General features: G+C 39.3%; 2 protein-coding genes and 1 pseudogene across 2 annotated transcripts; 2 read left to right on the top strand and 1 right to left on the bottom strand.

The window, feature by feature from the left end:
* The first annotated feature begins 1029 nt into the window (after nt 1-1029).
* LOC149213703 (uncharacterized) lies at nt 1030-2370 on the top strand (annotated as a pseudogene).
* A 7441-nt stretch (nt 2371-9811) lies between these two features.
* On the bottom strand, nt 9812-10949 carry LOC149213702 (uncharacterized). Its single transcript, XM_089392096.1, has one exon. The coding sequence runs from the start codon at nt 10618-10620 to the stop codon at nt 10015-10017; it is 606 nt and encodes a 201-aa protein (XP_089248222.1). The 5' UTR covers nt 10621-10949; the 3' UTR covers nt 9812-10014.
* Nucleotides 10950-11309: 360 nt separating this feature from the next.
* LOC149213701 (disease resistance protein Roq1-like) lies at nt 11310-13191 on the top strand. Its single transcript, XM_089389118.1, has 2 exons — nt 11310-12093; nt 12195-13191. Exons 1-2 carry the CDS (start codon nt 11525-11527, stop codon nt 13189-13191), a joined length of 1566 nt encoding a protein of 521 aa, XP_089245244.1. The 5' UTR covers nt 11310-11524.
* The last annotated feature ends 1459 nt before the right edge of the window (nt 13192-14650 follow it).

Below are 14650 nucleotides of genomic sequence, written 5' to 3'. Positions count from 1 at the left end.
TCTACGAAGGCATACATATTCTACCCCCTCTGGTTTTGAACCTTTGACCTCTTAAGAGGAAACACATGCTTTTAATCATTAGGCCCACTCAAGCTGTATCCACTAGACAAATTCACCATGGGGTTTTCGTCTCGAGATCAGAACTGGAACTCACCACGGGGTTTTCACCTCGAGATCAAAACTAGAACTCACCACGAGGTTTTCGTCTCAAGATCAAAACTCGAACTAGCCACACCAAGTTCTCAAGAAAACACAATAGGATAGATAAATCAGAATGATCCAAATGCCTAGCTTTTGTCCACTTTTAAAGGCTTGATCGACTCTCTAGAACCTTATTTTATTATTTTCCCTCGAAAACTGAAGGCAAATACCATGAGTTGATACGATGGGAAAATACCATAATAAATATCTCGTCAAATTTGACCATATCAAAAAAATATATTACAACTATCCTATCATTGATTTGACAACTAAATTATAATAAAGCGCTACAACGCTGAAGTAACCCATGCCATACTCCCAGGAAAAGCTCGAACGACCTTCAACAAAAGGGTACCTGTACCCGAAACCGACACAGGTAGGTAGGTAGAGAATACCTAGGGGCGCGAGACAACTCTCTCTAAGGAACTCGGCAAAATAGCCCCGTAACTTCGGGAAAGGGCTAAGTGAGACCTTCTCACACCAAGAGCGAGTTACTACAGCTCCTGAGATACGATGAACCTGTTGAGGATCATATGCAACTGACAATGGCTGTATGAACCAAAAAAGGCCTAGAAACCTAAGGGAGAGGGGCTAGGTTGAGCCATTCAGGCAGGGCAGGATAGTGCCTGAATGGGGGGGGGAGGGGCAGAGGAGCCAGGGAGAGGAAGGATGGCTCATATGGGTGAGCCATTCAGGCAGGATAGTGCCTGAAATTACAACTATCCTATCATTAATTTGACAACTAAATTATAATAAATTTTCCATATTATATTATATTATATATATATATAATTAATTAATAAGCATTTAAACTACTCTTTAAATGGAGTAGTCTACCTAGGCGGTAGAATGGCCCGTTTTCCGTCACCGGCCTGAAAATCTTCCGGCTCCGGCCACCGGGAATGTCTCCGCCCTTCGCCCCCTCCCCTGGCTCCGCCACCCTCCTTCTCCGCCACCCTCCCCTGACATTCCCTGCCAGGCCTGACAAAAAATCCGATTCGGATCAGGGAATGGGGCCTGACATCCCCTGATAGACTACTCGATCGGGGACGAGCTATTGCAGCCGCGGAGTATTGCTCCTGGGAGCTCCTTATTCCAGTTCGAATTCGAATTGTCACCCATGCGCTGCAATGCATAATCGCTCTCCTGTAACTCTGCACCTAGCTCAGAAAAAAACACAGAAATGAATAAGTCCAGTACTAGCTACTCACTACTTCGCAACATAAAATTATGTTACTGTTACAAAAGGGGAAAATGAAAAACGCACACGCCATTATTAAAGATTCCCACGACTTTGGGCTGAGTTTTCTGGATTTGACCGCCTTTATATAGCGATCCCGGTTTATCCGATATACAGATCGATGGGTTGCTGGGTTTACAGTACTCATTCTCACAATGCTTCTGATAAATTTATCAAAATTCCAAATATGGGGAGCTGCATTTCTTCAAATGCCATCTCTTCTGTGCCAGCAGCTACTGCAAAGCTCATATTGATGGACGGGAGCATCCTGGAGTTTTCTGAAATGGTGAGAAGCGAAGAGATTTTGCAAGAATATCCGGGCCACTTTATCTGTGATTCAGAGGGTCTTTATGCCGGTCGAAACATCTCCCAGGTTCTGTGTCACGATGATAGATTGCAGATTGGGCAGCTATACTTTCTTCTTCCTCAGCGGAAATTGCAGTTTGTGTTAACAGACTCCACATGGCTTCTCTTCTTTTCAATATTAGCACTGCTTGGGAGTCAGCGCAGAAGAAGAGGCAGAGCAAAAGATTATCGCGTGGGTTCGTTAAAGCCCAAGCTCAAGTGCAGTGCTTTTTCAATATTCAGAGCCAAGATGAAAGTGAAACAGAGTACGACTCTTCTTCTGTTTGTTGTTTGTCCAGGCGCCCTAATAATCTAGTTTCAACAGATAGAGGGTGACTCCATTTTCAACCCATGTTGGAGACTATTGTGGAGACTGTGTGATCGATGGTGATAGTGATTTTCATGTAACAAATATGTATAAATCAAGAAACAAAGAATTTTTTGAACTTGCTCTGGTTAATAGGATTTGGAAATATTTTTGGAATTTGCAATCCAGTTAAATTGGAAATATTTTTGGAATCGATGGTGAGAGTGATTTTCATGTAACAAATATGTATAAATCAAGAAACAGAGAATTTTTTGAACTTGGTTCTTTTTGAACTTGTTCTGGTTAATAGGATTTGGAAATATTTTTGGAATTTGCAATCCAGTTAAATTGGAAATATTTTTGGAATTTACAATTCAGCTAAAGACATCTTTAAATCTGGAAATATTTTTGGAATTTACAATTCAGCTAAAGACATCTTTAAATCTGTCCAATGACAGATTATTTGGACAGATTCGAGTCTTTTTGACATCCCAGTGGAACTCCTAAGTGTTAGCGTGCAATACTTCCTAGTGCACAATTTTCGTGAGAATTTAATTTAAAAAGGGTTAGGGAGATTCTGTGGGTAATTCATTTTGTATCTCTCTATTGTTAGTCCGGTTCTAGTTACTCTTTGTTCTTATGTTGTTTTCAAGCTCGTACTTATAGCGTTCCTTCATCCATATGAACACAATCTCTATATTATTGTACTGTATAGCTTAATTTTCACTTAGGAAGAGACATTTATGTAAATCTGGATTGGAGATAGTTATCTCTTTCCGGTGTTATTACATTATCATTTTTACTCAAAGACTTCTTATTATGAAGGTATGTTCTTTCCTCTTTGTTCCCTATCTACATCGACAGTAATGTATACCATAATTGAAGGTTTACCAATATTTATGTATATATGCTTAATTCTCATCCTCTACATCATATTACTGAAGCTACTATTTCATAATTGTGTCCCTGTCCCTGAAACTAGGTTGAACATTGCTGTTTTCTAAATATTTATTATGGAAAAAAATATGGAAAATATAATCATTTTAACTTCTTTTTTTTCCCTTTTGATCTCCATATCATGTATACTTTTTCTTCTATTTCTTTGATTTTGTTCTTGCAAATAAACATATTGTCTTGTAATCTACTTGTAAAATTTATTCGTTCAATGACTTGTTTGGGTCTGTCTAATTTTACTTGTTCAAGACCTTGTTTTGGTCTCCCGTATCTCATCCGATCTCGATCCGGAAATAGAATGCAAAGGTCAGGGGAAGGTTCTGTACTGTAATCAGAAGTATCTTTCCTTTCCATGATTGTAGGTGACTTCGATCTGGATGAGTTCTAACCTATAAGCAAATCCAGTAACTGTGCAGAGTTATGTTGCCTAATTTTGGGTAAAATCTCTGGAAGCTTATGATAATGTTCTTTTTCTCCAAAATGAACTTGTTGCATCTTTATGTTGATGGTAGTAACTATATATCTATATGTTATCATTGATGAAATAACAATATTAAGTGTCTGGTTGAGCTTCTATTATCCGATTTAACATTCTTATAATGCTTTAAGCTTTTGTTGCCTTGGAAACCTCTGATATCCTTTGAAGTGAAGGCTACTCTTACTAGTAGTCAAAGATTCTATTTGTGAATTCCTTTCACATGTAACTCTAGCTTTTAATCTCTTTTTTGGAATGGCATTGGAATGATTGAATGTTAGATATTGCTGATTTATGGAGTATTTAGGAAGACAATGTGGAAGGACCTAGATGTTCACATCCATGGTTACTCATTGGTCATTTGTTTTTCTATTTAGGACATCCATGTATGGGCACTTTTGATTTTGTGAACACTAGGATCCCTTGTGTTTCTGAGATGTGCTTTCCCATTCAATTGGTTGAGTTCCTTCTCTTCCTTGTTTCTCGTTTCCATCTCATTTCGAGGCATAAAACTTTTAAGTAAGTCTAACGAAAAGCATGATTTTCACCATCCAACCTTTCATTCTTTATTTTGCTCATTTCGTATCTGGTTTTACACTTATCTAGGTGGCTGTAATGCTGGCCTCCTTTTCCCACTCACCTTGAGATACTTCAACCAACAACCTTTTATTCTGTATTCTGCTTATTTCGTATCTGTTTTTACCTAAGTCATCTGACACTGGGACACAAGACATGCAGGACACATAAATATGAGAGTCTGACACAGGACACACAGACCCCCAGATATATATTAAAAAAATTAATAACTATTACACAAATTCTCAAGATGATACAAATTCAATCATACATGTACATTGTAACATTATGCATACAATCATGATTCATCAATGATACAAGTTTACAACTAGCACTTACTATTACATTAATGACAAATACAATAAATTGACATTGGACAAACACAAGAAATCAACCATAAACTGCAGTTTTCTCATAAAGTCATAAAAATCAAAATGTATTACATAGGTGCTGAGTCCTGAGAATCCTGACTAGGAATTCTAATGGAAAATAGAAAATACAAAACAAGGTAGACACTAGAGTTCAGAACTGTAGAACAGAAAGGAAGAATCTCATAGGCTACTGCCAGCAGGCTATACGCTATACCTATAGCTCATCAACATTAAAATCAGCATCAGTGCCACCACTGCTCTCTTCTGCATCCTCCTCTTCTGTATCCAATGTAATCTTTGCATCTGTTGGTGTGAGGATGACTCCTCAAGAGTATCACCATCATCAAAAGTAACAGGCTCTAGCACTGTTGTCCAAACCCATATCATCAGGGAACACATCGCACATTTTTGTCTTCCTTTCAACCACTCCTCCCTCTGCTTGTAAATATGACAAAAGTTGGTGTGTTGGTGTGCACATACACCATTGTCTCTGTCCTATACTGAGAGGGGCGGCATTACCAATGGGGACACTTCTTTTGCACCTTCCCCGTTGTCCTTCACTGACCCATGAATATTGTAAAAAAAAGGAAAACTGCTGTAAGGTTGTGCTTGTAAACAAAATGGACAGGTAGACTGTTGTAGCAAAACTAGAAATAAATGGAAGGGAAATCCACTTACCTATCTCTTGAATCACCTCCAAAACACTCCTATCTCTTTTGTTGGTCGCTCCCACAGTCCCACAACACCCAAACAATGAATGCAAATGGACAAATGTGGCCCAATTTTGGATTTTATCAAGCCCATGGGTCACTTTTCGATGGACACATGTCCGAAAATCATGATTCTTTCTGGGCATGAATCAGACTCCTTTCTAACACGAATCCTGAAAGTCGGACACGCACCAACAGCGAATCAGACACGTGTCAGCAGCGAATCGTGTCTGACACGCAGGATTCGTGACACATGGGGGGGAGGATTAATCCGGTGACTTAGGTTTTTACACTTATCTATGTGGCTCTATACCTGTCTCTTGAATCACCTCCAAAACACTCCTATCTCTTTTGTTGGTCGCTCCCATAGTCCCTCAACACCCAAACTAAGTCACAGGACATGTCCTCCAAGGTCCCATGTCCCGTATTTTACGTGTCGGACACGAAAACGGCCCTAAAACACGTCGAAAACGTTTTTCATCGTGTCTTGTGAAATGTAAAACGTATTTGCTGGTTTTTGTCGTGTCCTGCATCTGGAAAACGCGTATTCCGTTGATAGAAAACGTTGCCTGCATCAGCTGCAATTTTTTTTTGAAAGAAACAAATAATTTTTGAGTGGGGCAGCTTAATGATCAAGTCTAGGCCCTAGTATTGATATGCTATTCATGGTAATGTTAAATTCTTAAAGTAAAAGGATGAAAATGAAGATTAATCTTCATTTTCATCCTTTTACTTAAATTTTTAACATTACCATGAAATGACTCAGGATGTTTGAGAGTGGTTCTGGCCTCATTGGATTTCATATGGAGAAAGTAGAATTTTAGATTTCATTCAAAATGCAGCAGACTTATTAGTTTTTCAGGATTTTAGGATTGGGAGATTGTAATGTTTCCAGGTGACACCACCTGCCCAAGCTACCCTTGCCACCAGTAGAGGACGTGATCTACCTCCTATAGCTCCTATTCTTGTTCTTCAGCTTCTAGAGCATAGGAAACTCCACTACCAACTCCACCAGCACTAGCATCTACATCTAGAGGGAAAGGGAGAGCTGTGGCATTTTCTCGCAAGAGGGGCAGAGGAAATCAATAGGATTAGTCTTTAGTTATTTTCTTATGTGCTTGTAAGTTGTACATGAACAATGAACATTGAATATTCAAGAATCAAGACCAAGCATATCACATTCTAATTTCTAAATAGTAAATTTTGATTCTATTTATTTTTTTAAAGTGAACTATGAACTTTGAGAAGTAATTATATTTTAATTTGATTAGATAAGCTGCAACCTGCAATTTAATATGGATAAAAAACTATATTTCGGTATATATATATATATATATATATAAATATATATAAAACATGTCCCCCATGTCCTGTTTCCAAGTCGTTGCGTTTCATATTGAATACTCGTATTTACGTGTCCTCCGTGTCTCGTGTCCTCGTGTCATGTGACTTAGCACCCAAACAATGAATGCAAATGGACAAATGTGGCCCAATTCTGGATTTTATCAAGCCCATGGGTCACTTTTCAATGGACACATGTCTGAAAATCATGATTCTCTCTGGGCACGAATCGGACTCCTTTCTAACACGAATCCTGAAAGTCGGACACGCACCAACAGCTAATCAGACACGTGTCAGCAGCGAATCGTGTCTGACACACAGGATTCGTGATACATGGGGGGAAGGATGAATCTGGTGACTTAGGTTTTTACACTTATCTATATGGCTCTAACCCTTGCCTGCTTTTCCTACTCACCTTGAGATACTCAAACCAACATGGGAGAGCAAAAGTTTAGGTACACTTCTGTGTGGCTGCAATCATGGCCTACTTTTCCCATTCACCTTGTAGATACAAAACCCAGGTTCGAAGAGGAAAAATTTACTAATCCTGTACATATGCATTCTTTCTTGTGCAGTTTGTTGATATCCTTTGTCACTGTTTATTTTAAATTATTATAGGCATACTAAGGATCATACATTGGATATTCTTGCAGGTAGTTTGGATGGTTTACAAATTCATTCAAATGAACTCACCTTTGTGGAATCAGTCTCGACTGGTGGTATTGATAGGCATGTTGAGTCCCCAGTTGACAAGCTGAAAATCTTTAATAATATTTGTTCTTCAAAGGACCAGGACACGGAACACATCTCTATATACATTGGGGACAGTTTAGGTGACTTGCTTTGTCTTCTTCAGGCAGATATTGGAATAGTGATTGGTAAAAACTCAACCCTAAGAAGGGTTGGAAAACGTTTTGGAGTATCATTTGTTCCTTTGTTTTCTGGTCTTCTCAAACAGGAGAGAGCATATGTAGAAGGTTCTAGTTCTTGGACAAAACAAAGTGGAATTCTTTATACCGTCTCTAGTTGGAGTGAAATACATGCTTTTATTTTGGGTTCTTCCAATTGATTGGAGCTCTCTTTCAGTGCATGACATTTGCTGTGGCAATGTGTTTTTGTGAAGATACAGTTATAAAAAAGTACATACATCATACAAGAATGTATTCACACATCCTATTCAATAGCAGGGCAAGTTTTGCAGAAAAACAACACCCCAAAAATCAATTAAACTCAGAAGTTTTGGTCGAATGTGCCATTCGAATGGTGAATCAAGATCTACAATTTTTCTTTTCCTTTTCAGTTGAAAAAATTGTTGAGAGTCTACATGTTCTAGTTTAGCATGTATATCTGGAACAGTGAGTTGAACAGTAACTGCAGGCCCAGTGAATTGATGATCATGCCTCCATCCTTTATCTGCTAATGTTGTAGAAACATGCAGCATAGCATGAATTTAATCTGGCTTCAATTTGCAGATCTGGTTTCAGTGCTACAGTTCCAGACCTCAGTTAGGAATCCTGATAAGAAGCAAGTCTTTACAGGATGTTACAGTAATTAATTGAACACTGGAGGGGAAACATGTATAAATTAGGGCCATTATTAGTTTTCAAAGCAGGGTAATATCTTGTGACAAACCTTATTGAAGATACATGGCATATGCTGCTGACTTGGGTTATTTCATTATAGCATGCAGGATGTAACAGTCTGAAACTCAATATATTTTTGAAGCAGCTGTATAAATATTTTGAAGAAATTTCTGAAAAAAAAAAAGGTTGAAGAATGTCAAGCAAAAGTGTAGTGGGCTATGCAAGAAGTACTATTGTTTCAAGCAGTGATCCCAATTTCTAAGTGGAAATATTTCTTTTGCAGATACAATTGTTCAGCTTTCTATTTTGATGGATAGTCTTCTTTCAAATATGATTTCTTTTGGACATAATTCATAAAATTTGTGGCACTGCGAGTTGAAACCATCAACGAATTCTGTTTCTGCAGCTCTGGTCAACAAATTGATCTCTTTATTCAATTAGATCCTCATTAACCTAAATTATGCACTTTAACTGCAATATTTTAAAGCTCCTTAGCTTCTCAGTCAAGTGGTCACCTTTGCTCCAATACTCGTTCATTAAAATCCTTAACTAGCACAGGGGTCCTTTGAAGTGAGTAATTAAAAGTGTTTTATATTTCTATTAACCATTTGTCCAGTCCACCCAAATGTTGGCTGTCCGTCATCAACTGTTAACATTAGCTGAGCTGTTATTGATATTGTTGCATTTCTGCGTTTTAAGAAATTTCTTAGATATGAATGTTTCATAAAGTTTAGACATATGCGGATGGTTAATGGGAACAATTTGTTTGTTATACATGTTATTTCATGGGCATTTGTATATTGTTGGTTGGTTATGGGTGAGTACACATGAAACTGTAACCAAATATCTCAATCGCATATTAGGAGGTAATACTAGGAGGCAGGCCTGGAATGAAGGTATGATCTAGTTTGTGCTCAGATTTGATTCCATTCATATAGTCTTCGAGTCCGGTTTTGACTATTTCTCCATATATTCAGCCAAACATGCCATGGAAAGCATTCATGCCTTGACAGAAACATAGATTTGGTGTAAAAGATGTGTGCCTATGGTAATTGATATGCAAACAAGCGTCAGATTTTCTAGAGTAGACCGATAAAACCTGTGAATAAGATTAGGGGGGCTTTACTTAAAGGCTAAAGCCAGGTGCATTCCATTTCATCATTTCCAGATTTCCTGTAACATGCCAGAGATTGTTTTATTTTTAGTTTATTGTTAGGATTTAATTCCTTAAAGCTAGTAGCTTTATTTCTCTGTAAAGTTGATCATTTTCAATGTAATAGGGGTTGGCTTTTGTTTCTCTGTAAAGTTGATCATTTTCAATGTAATAGGGGTTGGCTTTTGGCATTTTGTTGATAGTGAGAAAAAATTTAGCTGTATTTGACCTGCAAATCGTCCTGTGACAACAAATTTGCCAGTTAAATTTCACCATTCTCATTGCCTTGGCTTTCTTATCAACTTTATATCTAATGCCCATTTTGAAAAGAAAACATTTCAGCCACATTTAATCATCTGAATCTATGACAGATTAATTGGACAAATTTAAAGACAACATGACAGATTATTTGGACAGATTTAAAGATGTCTTTAGCTGAATTGTAAATTCCAAAAATATTTCCAATTTAACTGGATTGCAAATTCCAAAAATATTTCCAATTTAACTGGATTGCAAATTCCAAAAATATTTCCAAATCCTATTAACCAAAACAAGTTCAAAAAATTCTCTGTTTCTTGATTTATACATATTTGTTACATGAAAATCACTCTCACCATCGATTCCAAAAATATTTCCAATTTAACTGGATTGCAAATTCCAAAAATATTTCCAAATCCTATTAACCAGAGCAAGTTCAAAAAATTCTTTGTTTCTTGATTTATACATATTTGTTACATGAAAATCACTATCACCATCGATCACACAGTCTCCACAATAGTCTCCAACATGGGTTGAAAATGGAGTCGCCCTCTATCTGTTGAAACTGGATTATTAGGGCGCCTGGACAAACAACAAACAGAAGAAGAGTCGTACTCTGTTTCACTTTCATCTTGGCTCTGAATATTGAAAAAGGGCTGCACTTGAGCTTGGGCTTTAACGAACCCACGCGATAATCTTTTGCTCTGCCTCTTCTTCTGCGCTGACTCCCAAGCAGTGCTAATCTTGAAAAGAAGAGAAGCCATGTCGGAGTCTGTTAACACAAACTGCAATTTCCGCTGAGGAAGAAGAAAGTAGAGCTGCCCAATCTGCAATCTATCATCGTGACACAGAACCTGGGAGATGTTTCGACCGGCATAAAGACCCTCTGAATCACAGATAAAGTGGCCCGGATATTCTTGCAGAATCTCTTCGCTTCTCACCATTTCAGAAAACTCCAGGATGCTCCCGTCCATCAATATGAGCTTTGCAGTAGCTGCTGGCACAGAAGAGATGGCATTTGAAGAAATGCAGCTCCCCATATTTGGAATTTTGATAAATTTATCAGAAGCACTGTGAGAATGAGTACTGTAAACCCAGCAACCCATCGATCTGTATATCGGATAAACCGGGATCGCTATATAAAGGCGGTCAAATCCAGAAAACTCAGCCCAAAGTCGTGGGAATCTTTAATAATGGCGTGTGCGTTTTTCATTTTCCCCTTTTGTAACAGTAACATAATTTTATGTTACGAAGTAGTGAGTAGCTAGTACTGAACTTATTCATTTCTGTGTTTTTTTCTGAGCTAGGTGCAGAGTTACAGGAGAGCGATTATGCATTGCAGCGCGCGGGTGACAATTCGAATTCGAACCGGAATAAGGAGCTCCCAGGAGCAATACTCCGCGGCTGCAATAGCTCGTTCCCGATCGAGTAGTCTGTCAGGGGATGTCAGGTCCGGGGATGTCAGGTCCCATTCCCGGATCCGAATCGGATTTTTTTGTCAGGCCGGGCAGGGAATGTCAGGGGAGGGTGGCCGAGCCGGGGAGGGGCGAAGGGCGGAGACATTCTCGGTTGCCGGAGCCGGAAGATTTTCAGGTCGATGACGGAAAACGAGCCATTCTACCGCCTAGGTAGACTACTCCCTGTTTAAATTAGCTCCAATGACATAAGCGCACATGTACTATATAGCCTTTAAACAAGTCTTTAAATGACCTCCACTGACCTAAGCGCACATGTAGTCAACGCGTGGTCGGTAGCCAGACGCGTGATTTCGTTGGGAAATAACCATTCTCGAGATTCATTTATCTTTGAAGGAAGAATTGCTGTTTTGATTTCAGCGATTGATTTGCACGCATTGAAACAGAAGAGACGGTGCCACAGGCTGTGCGAGTAGGTAGCCACATTGCAGTTTTGAGATCTTCCACACCAGAAGGAATTAGAAGATATTGAGGTTGAGTGCGCATTTCCGATCTTTTACTTACATCTTCATCTTACGTTTTTGCTACCCGATCCATGGAAAACCATAACCTGCCATCTCCATCCTCGTGCCCCTCCACCTCTGCATCAATCTCATATGCCCACAACAACTCCTATGTATATGATGTCTTTATAAACCACCGTGGGCCTGATTGCAAGAAAACTTTGGCCACCGATCTTTACAAACGCCTTCGCGGATACGGTTTGCGAGTGTTCCTGGACGAGCAGGAACTGCAAGAAGGAGACGCCTTACCTTCTCAAATCAAAGGTGCTATTCAAAAAGCATCCGTTCATTTAGCGATTTTCTCTCAAAATTATGCCCAATCGAGCTGGTGCCTGGACGAGCTCGTACTCATGTTCCGGTCTGGGGCAACCATTCTTCCGGTCTTCTACGGCAGTGTCAAGCCTTCACATCTTCGGTGGGTGGAGGTCAATCCTGAAGGACAGTATGCTCGAGATCTGCTCGAGCTCGAGCAGAAGACAACATTCGACATTGAAACCCGTCAAAACAAGCCACGTTACCCACCTGACACTGTAAAAGAATGGAGGCAGGCTCTTTCTCAGGCTGCAGACATAATCGGTTTTGAACTGGAGAATTATAATGGGTGAGGCCTTGTCTTAACATTAATTCGTTGGATTGTTAGGTCTATGACATTTTATGTTATAAGCATCTCTGACGAGTAATTGAACTGTCAATATTTTTCAGTGACCAGCATCAGCCCATCCAACGGATCGTGGAAAGTGTGTTAAAAAACGTTAAACGACCAGTCCATGTGGCGAAATATCCAATTGGTTTGGATCAAAAAATAGAAGATTTTGAAAAGGCAGTGTCATTGCAGCCGCAAAGCAGCGAGAGTAGGGTTATAGGAATTGTAGGGCTGGGCGGCGTTGGCAAAACCACCCTCGCAAACGAAATCTTTAACCGTCGGCAATCAAAGTATGATCGAGCTTGCTATTTATCTGATGTCAGTGGGAAACCTGTTGAATTCTCGCAGAGAAAACTTCTTGAGGACTTGGCTCGACATTTTGAGCAAATAGCGGACATTAAAACTGGTATAGATAAGATCGAAACCTATCTCGCATCTCCTCTTGCTCTCCTAATTTTAGATAATGTGGATCACATTAACCAGCTGGATGCATTATTTGTACCATTGAAAGATAAGCTTAGTCCAGGTAGCTTAGTTTTAATTACATCTCGCAATAAGGATGTTCTTATAAACTCGGGGATTGAAAAGTCGTTTATTTACGAGTTAGATGGCCTCGATCCACAACACTCCCAAGAGCTCTTCTGCTCTCATGCCTTCGGCCAGCCTAATCCTAGAAAAGGATTTGAAGAAATGGTTAAAAACTTTTTGGATGTCAGCCACGGATTGCCGTTATCTCTTCAAGTATTTGGCGCGTCTCTTTATGGGGAAGATGATAAGAAGGTTTGGGTAGCACACTTCAAAAAAATCTCCAAAACACTTCCCGATGATATAACAGGGCGGCTTAAAATTAGTTACGATAGTCTCGATAATGAAGAGAAACAGATGTTCCTAGACGGCAAGTGCTATTTCATGGACTATAGAATTATAAATGCTCTCTTAACAGAGTCTAAGGACAGTCTTGGGAGACGGGTTCTGACTGTCAACCCGTGTGCATCCTTTCCCGACGAACAGATTCCGATCGATGTCTCTGTATGTATTCGCATTCATCCACCATGACTCATGCATCCATACGCCATACTTTGATAGGTTAACGCATGGAGCATACATGATTGTATACGCTCAAGTTTTTAAATTATGCGCGGGGTAATGAAATTCAAATTTGAATTCAACAGTGAAAATCAACCCCGCCCTCATTTCCTTCAGAAACCCAAACCTCTATGCGAACGATGCCCATTGTGTTCCATCCAAAGTTCCCTCCACTGCAGTGAAAATCATAAGGCTGTATAGCAGCGTCCAGGAATTCAAGAAGCCCATGAAGGCCGCAGAGTTGATGCTCGATAATCTCGAGCATTTCGTTTGCCATTCTACGGCCTTAGAAAACGGGCGCCGAATCTCAGCGCTTTCAGCGGACGAGGAGCTAGAATCGGGGCATCTCTATTTTCTTCTCCCCATGCATAAACTCCACTCGTCGCTCTCGCCTTCTGAGATGGATTCCCTCGCGTTGCAGGCCGATTTGGCTTTGCGCAAGTCGACTTCGAAATCCATGAGGCTCGCCAAAATTCTCCCCGTGTTGGGCACTCAGTTTCGCGCCGACAGAAAAGTAAGGGCCATTAATGGCGGAGATGAATCGAATGGAGGGACGAAAACGGCCGAAGCGCAGGATCTTAAAGTGTCGAAATCGGAAGTCGACGATGGGGATGATCTTGTGCAGCTGAAGAGATTGAATCTGAGGAACTGCAAATATTGGAAGCCTGTGTTGGAGACAATTGTCGAGTCCCCCAGGATTGTCCAGAGGACTATTGGTGCCTCTAGTCAGCCAGTTAGATCTTCCCTATTGTATGTACATTATATTAATCGCCCCTGTCCAACAACAACGAAAAGGGGCGATCATTTTTTTAGAGGGAATCTGTTTTAAAAATGTGTAGCAGGTAAGTTTGACTGAACTACAGGGGTTTTGACGGCCAGTTATGGTTAATAGCTACTCTATTTTATACACTTATTCTATTTATATCTGCAAGCGGTCTCTCTGTGTTTTTGTTTTCGAATTCTTTGGTGCAGAAAGGGATTATCCCATGGTTACGAAGTTCAAAATGGGTATGAAAATTTTTAATTCTAATAAATTCAACCTTCAATATTGGCAAGATTACACTTTTATTATGTTTATCTGTAGGGAATTGAATCAGTAATTTTATATTAAGAAATATCTTAACAGGACAAGACTCTATCTAAAACCCACATTTTAAAAATTAAGAAATATCTTAACAGAACAAGATTCTATCTAAAACCCACATTTTAAAAATTAAGATGTATATAGTTATAGTTTTTTCTTATAATAATAATAATATATGTTATTGGTGTATCTGACTTTTTTGTTTGTGAGATAAATGACCCACTTTCATACAATGATTTTGTTGCTAAACCTATTAAAACATACATACTCTACTCTTCTGATTTTAAACCTGTAATTTTTTAATAAGAAACACATGCTCTTAACCCTTAAGCTTAAGCGCACTCA

This window comes from Pinus tabuliformis, chromosome 1_1 (genome assembly GCF_031772625.1).
Source record: "Pinus tabuliformis cultivar Carrire ecotype Pingquan chromosome 1_1, CPIR1, whole genome shotgun sequence".
In the NCBI taxonomy this organism is placed as follows: domain Eukaryota; kingdom Viridiplantae; phylum Streptophyta; class Pinopsida; order Pinales; family Pinaceae; genus Pinus; species Pinus tabuliformis.
Note: the sequence above shows the minus strand (reverse complement) of the source record. Positions and strands in the feature narration are given on the sequence as shown.

Bases quoted from the DNA above. Each gene is read 5' to 3' on its own strand.
- LOC149213702 (XM_089392096.1), bottom strand. From the start codon at position 10,620: ATGGGTTGCTGGGTTTACAGTACTCATTCTCACAGTGCTTCTGATAAA.
- LOC149213701 (XM_089389118.1), top strand. From the start codon at position 11,525: ATGGAAAACCATAACCTGCCATCTCCATCCTCGTGCCCCTCCACCTCT. The intron at 12,094-12,194 runs GTGAGGCCTTGT...AATATTTTTCAG, and splicing joins GAACTGGAGAATTATAATGG to TGACCAGCATCAGCCCATCC.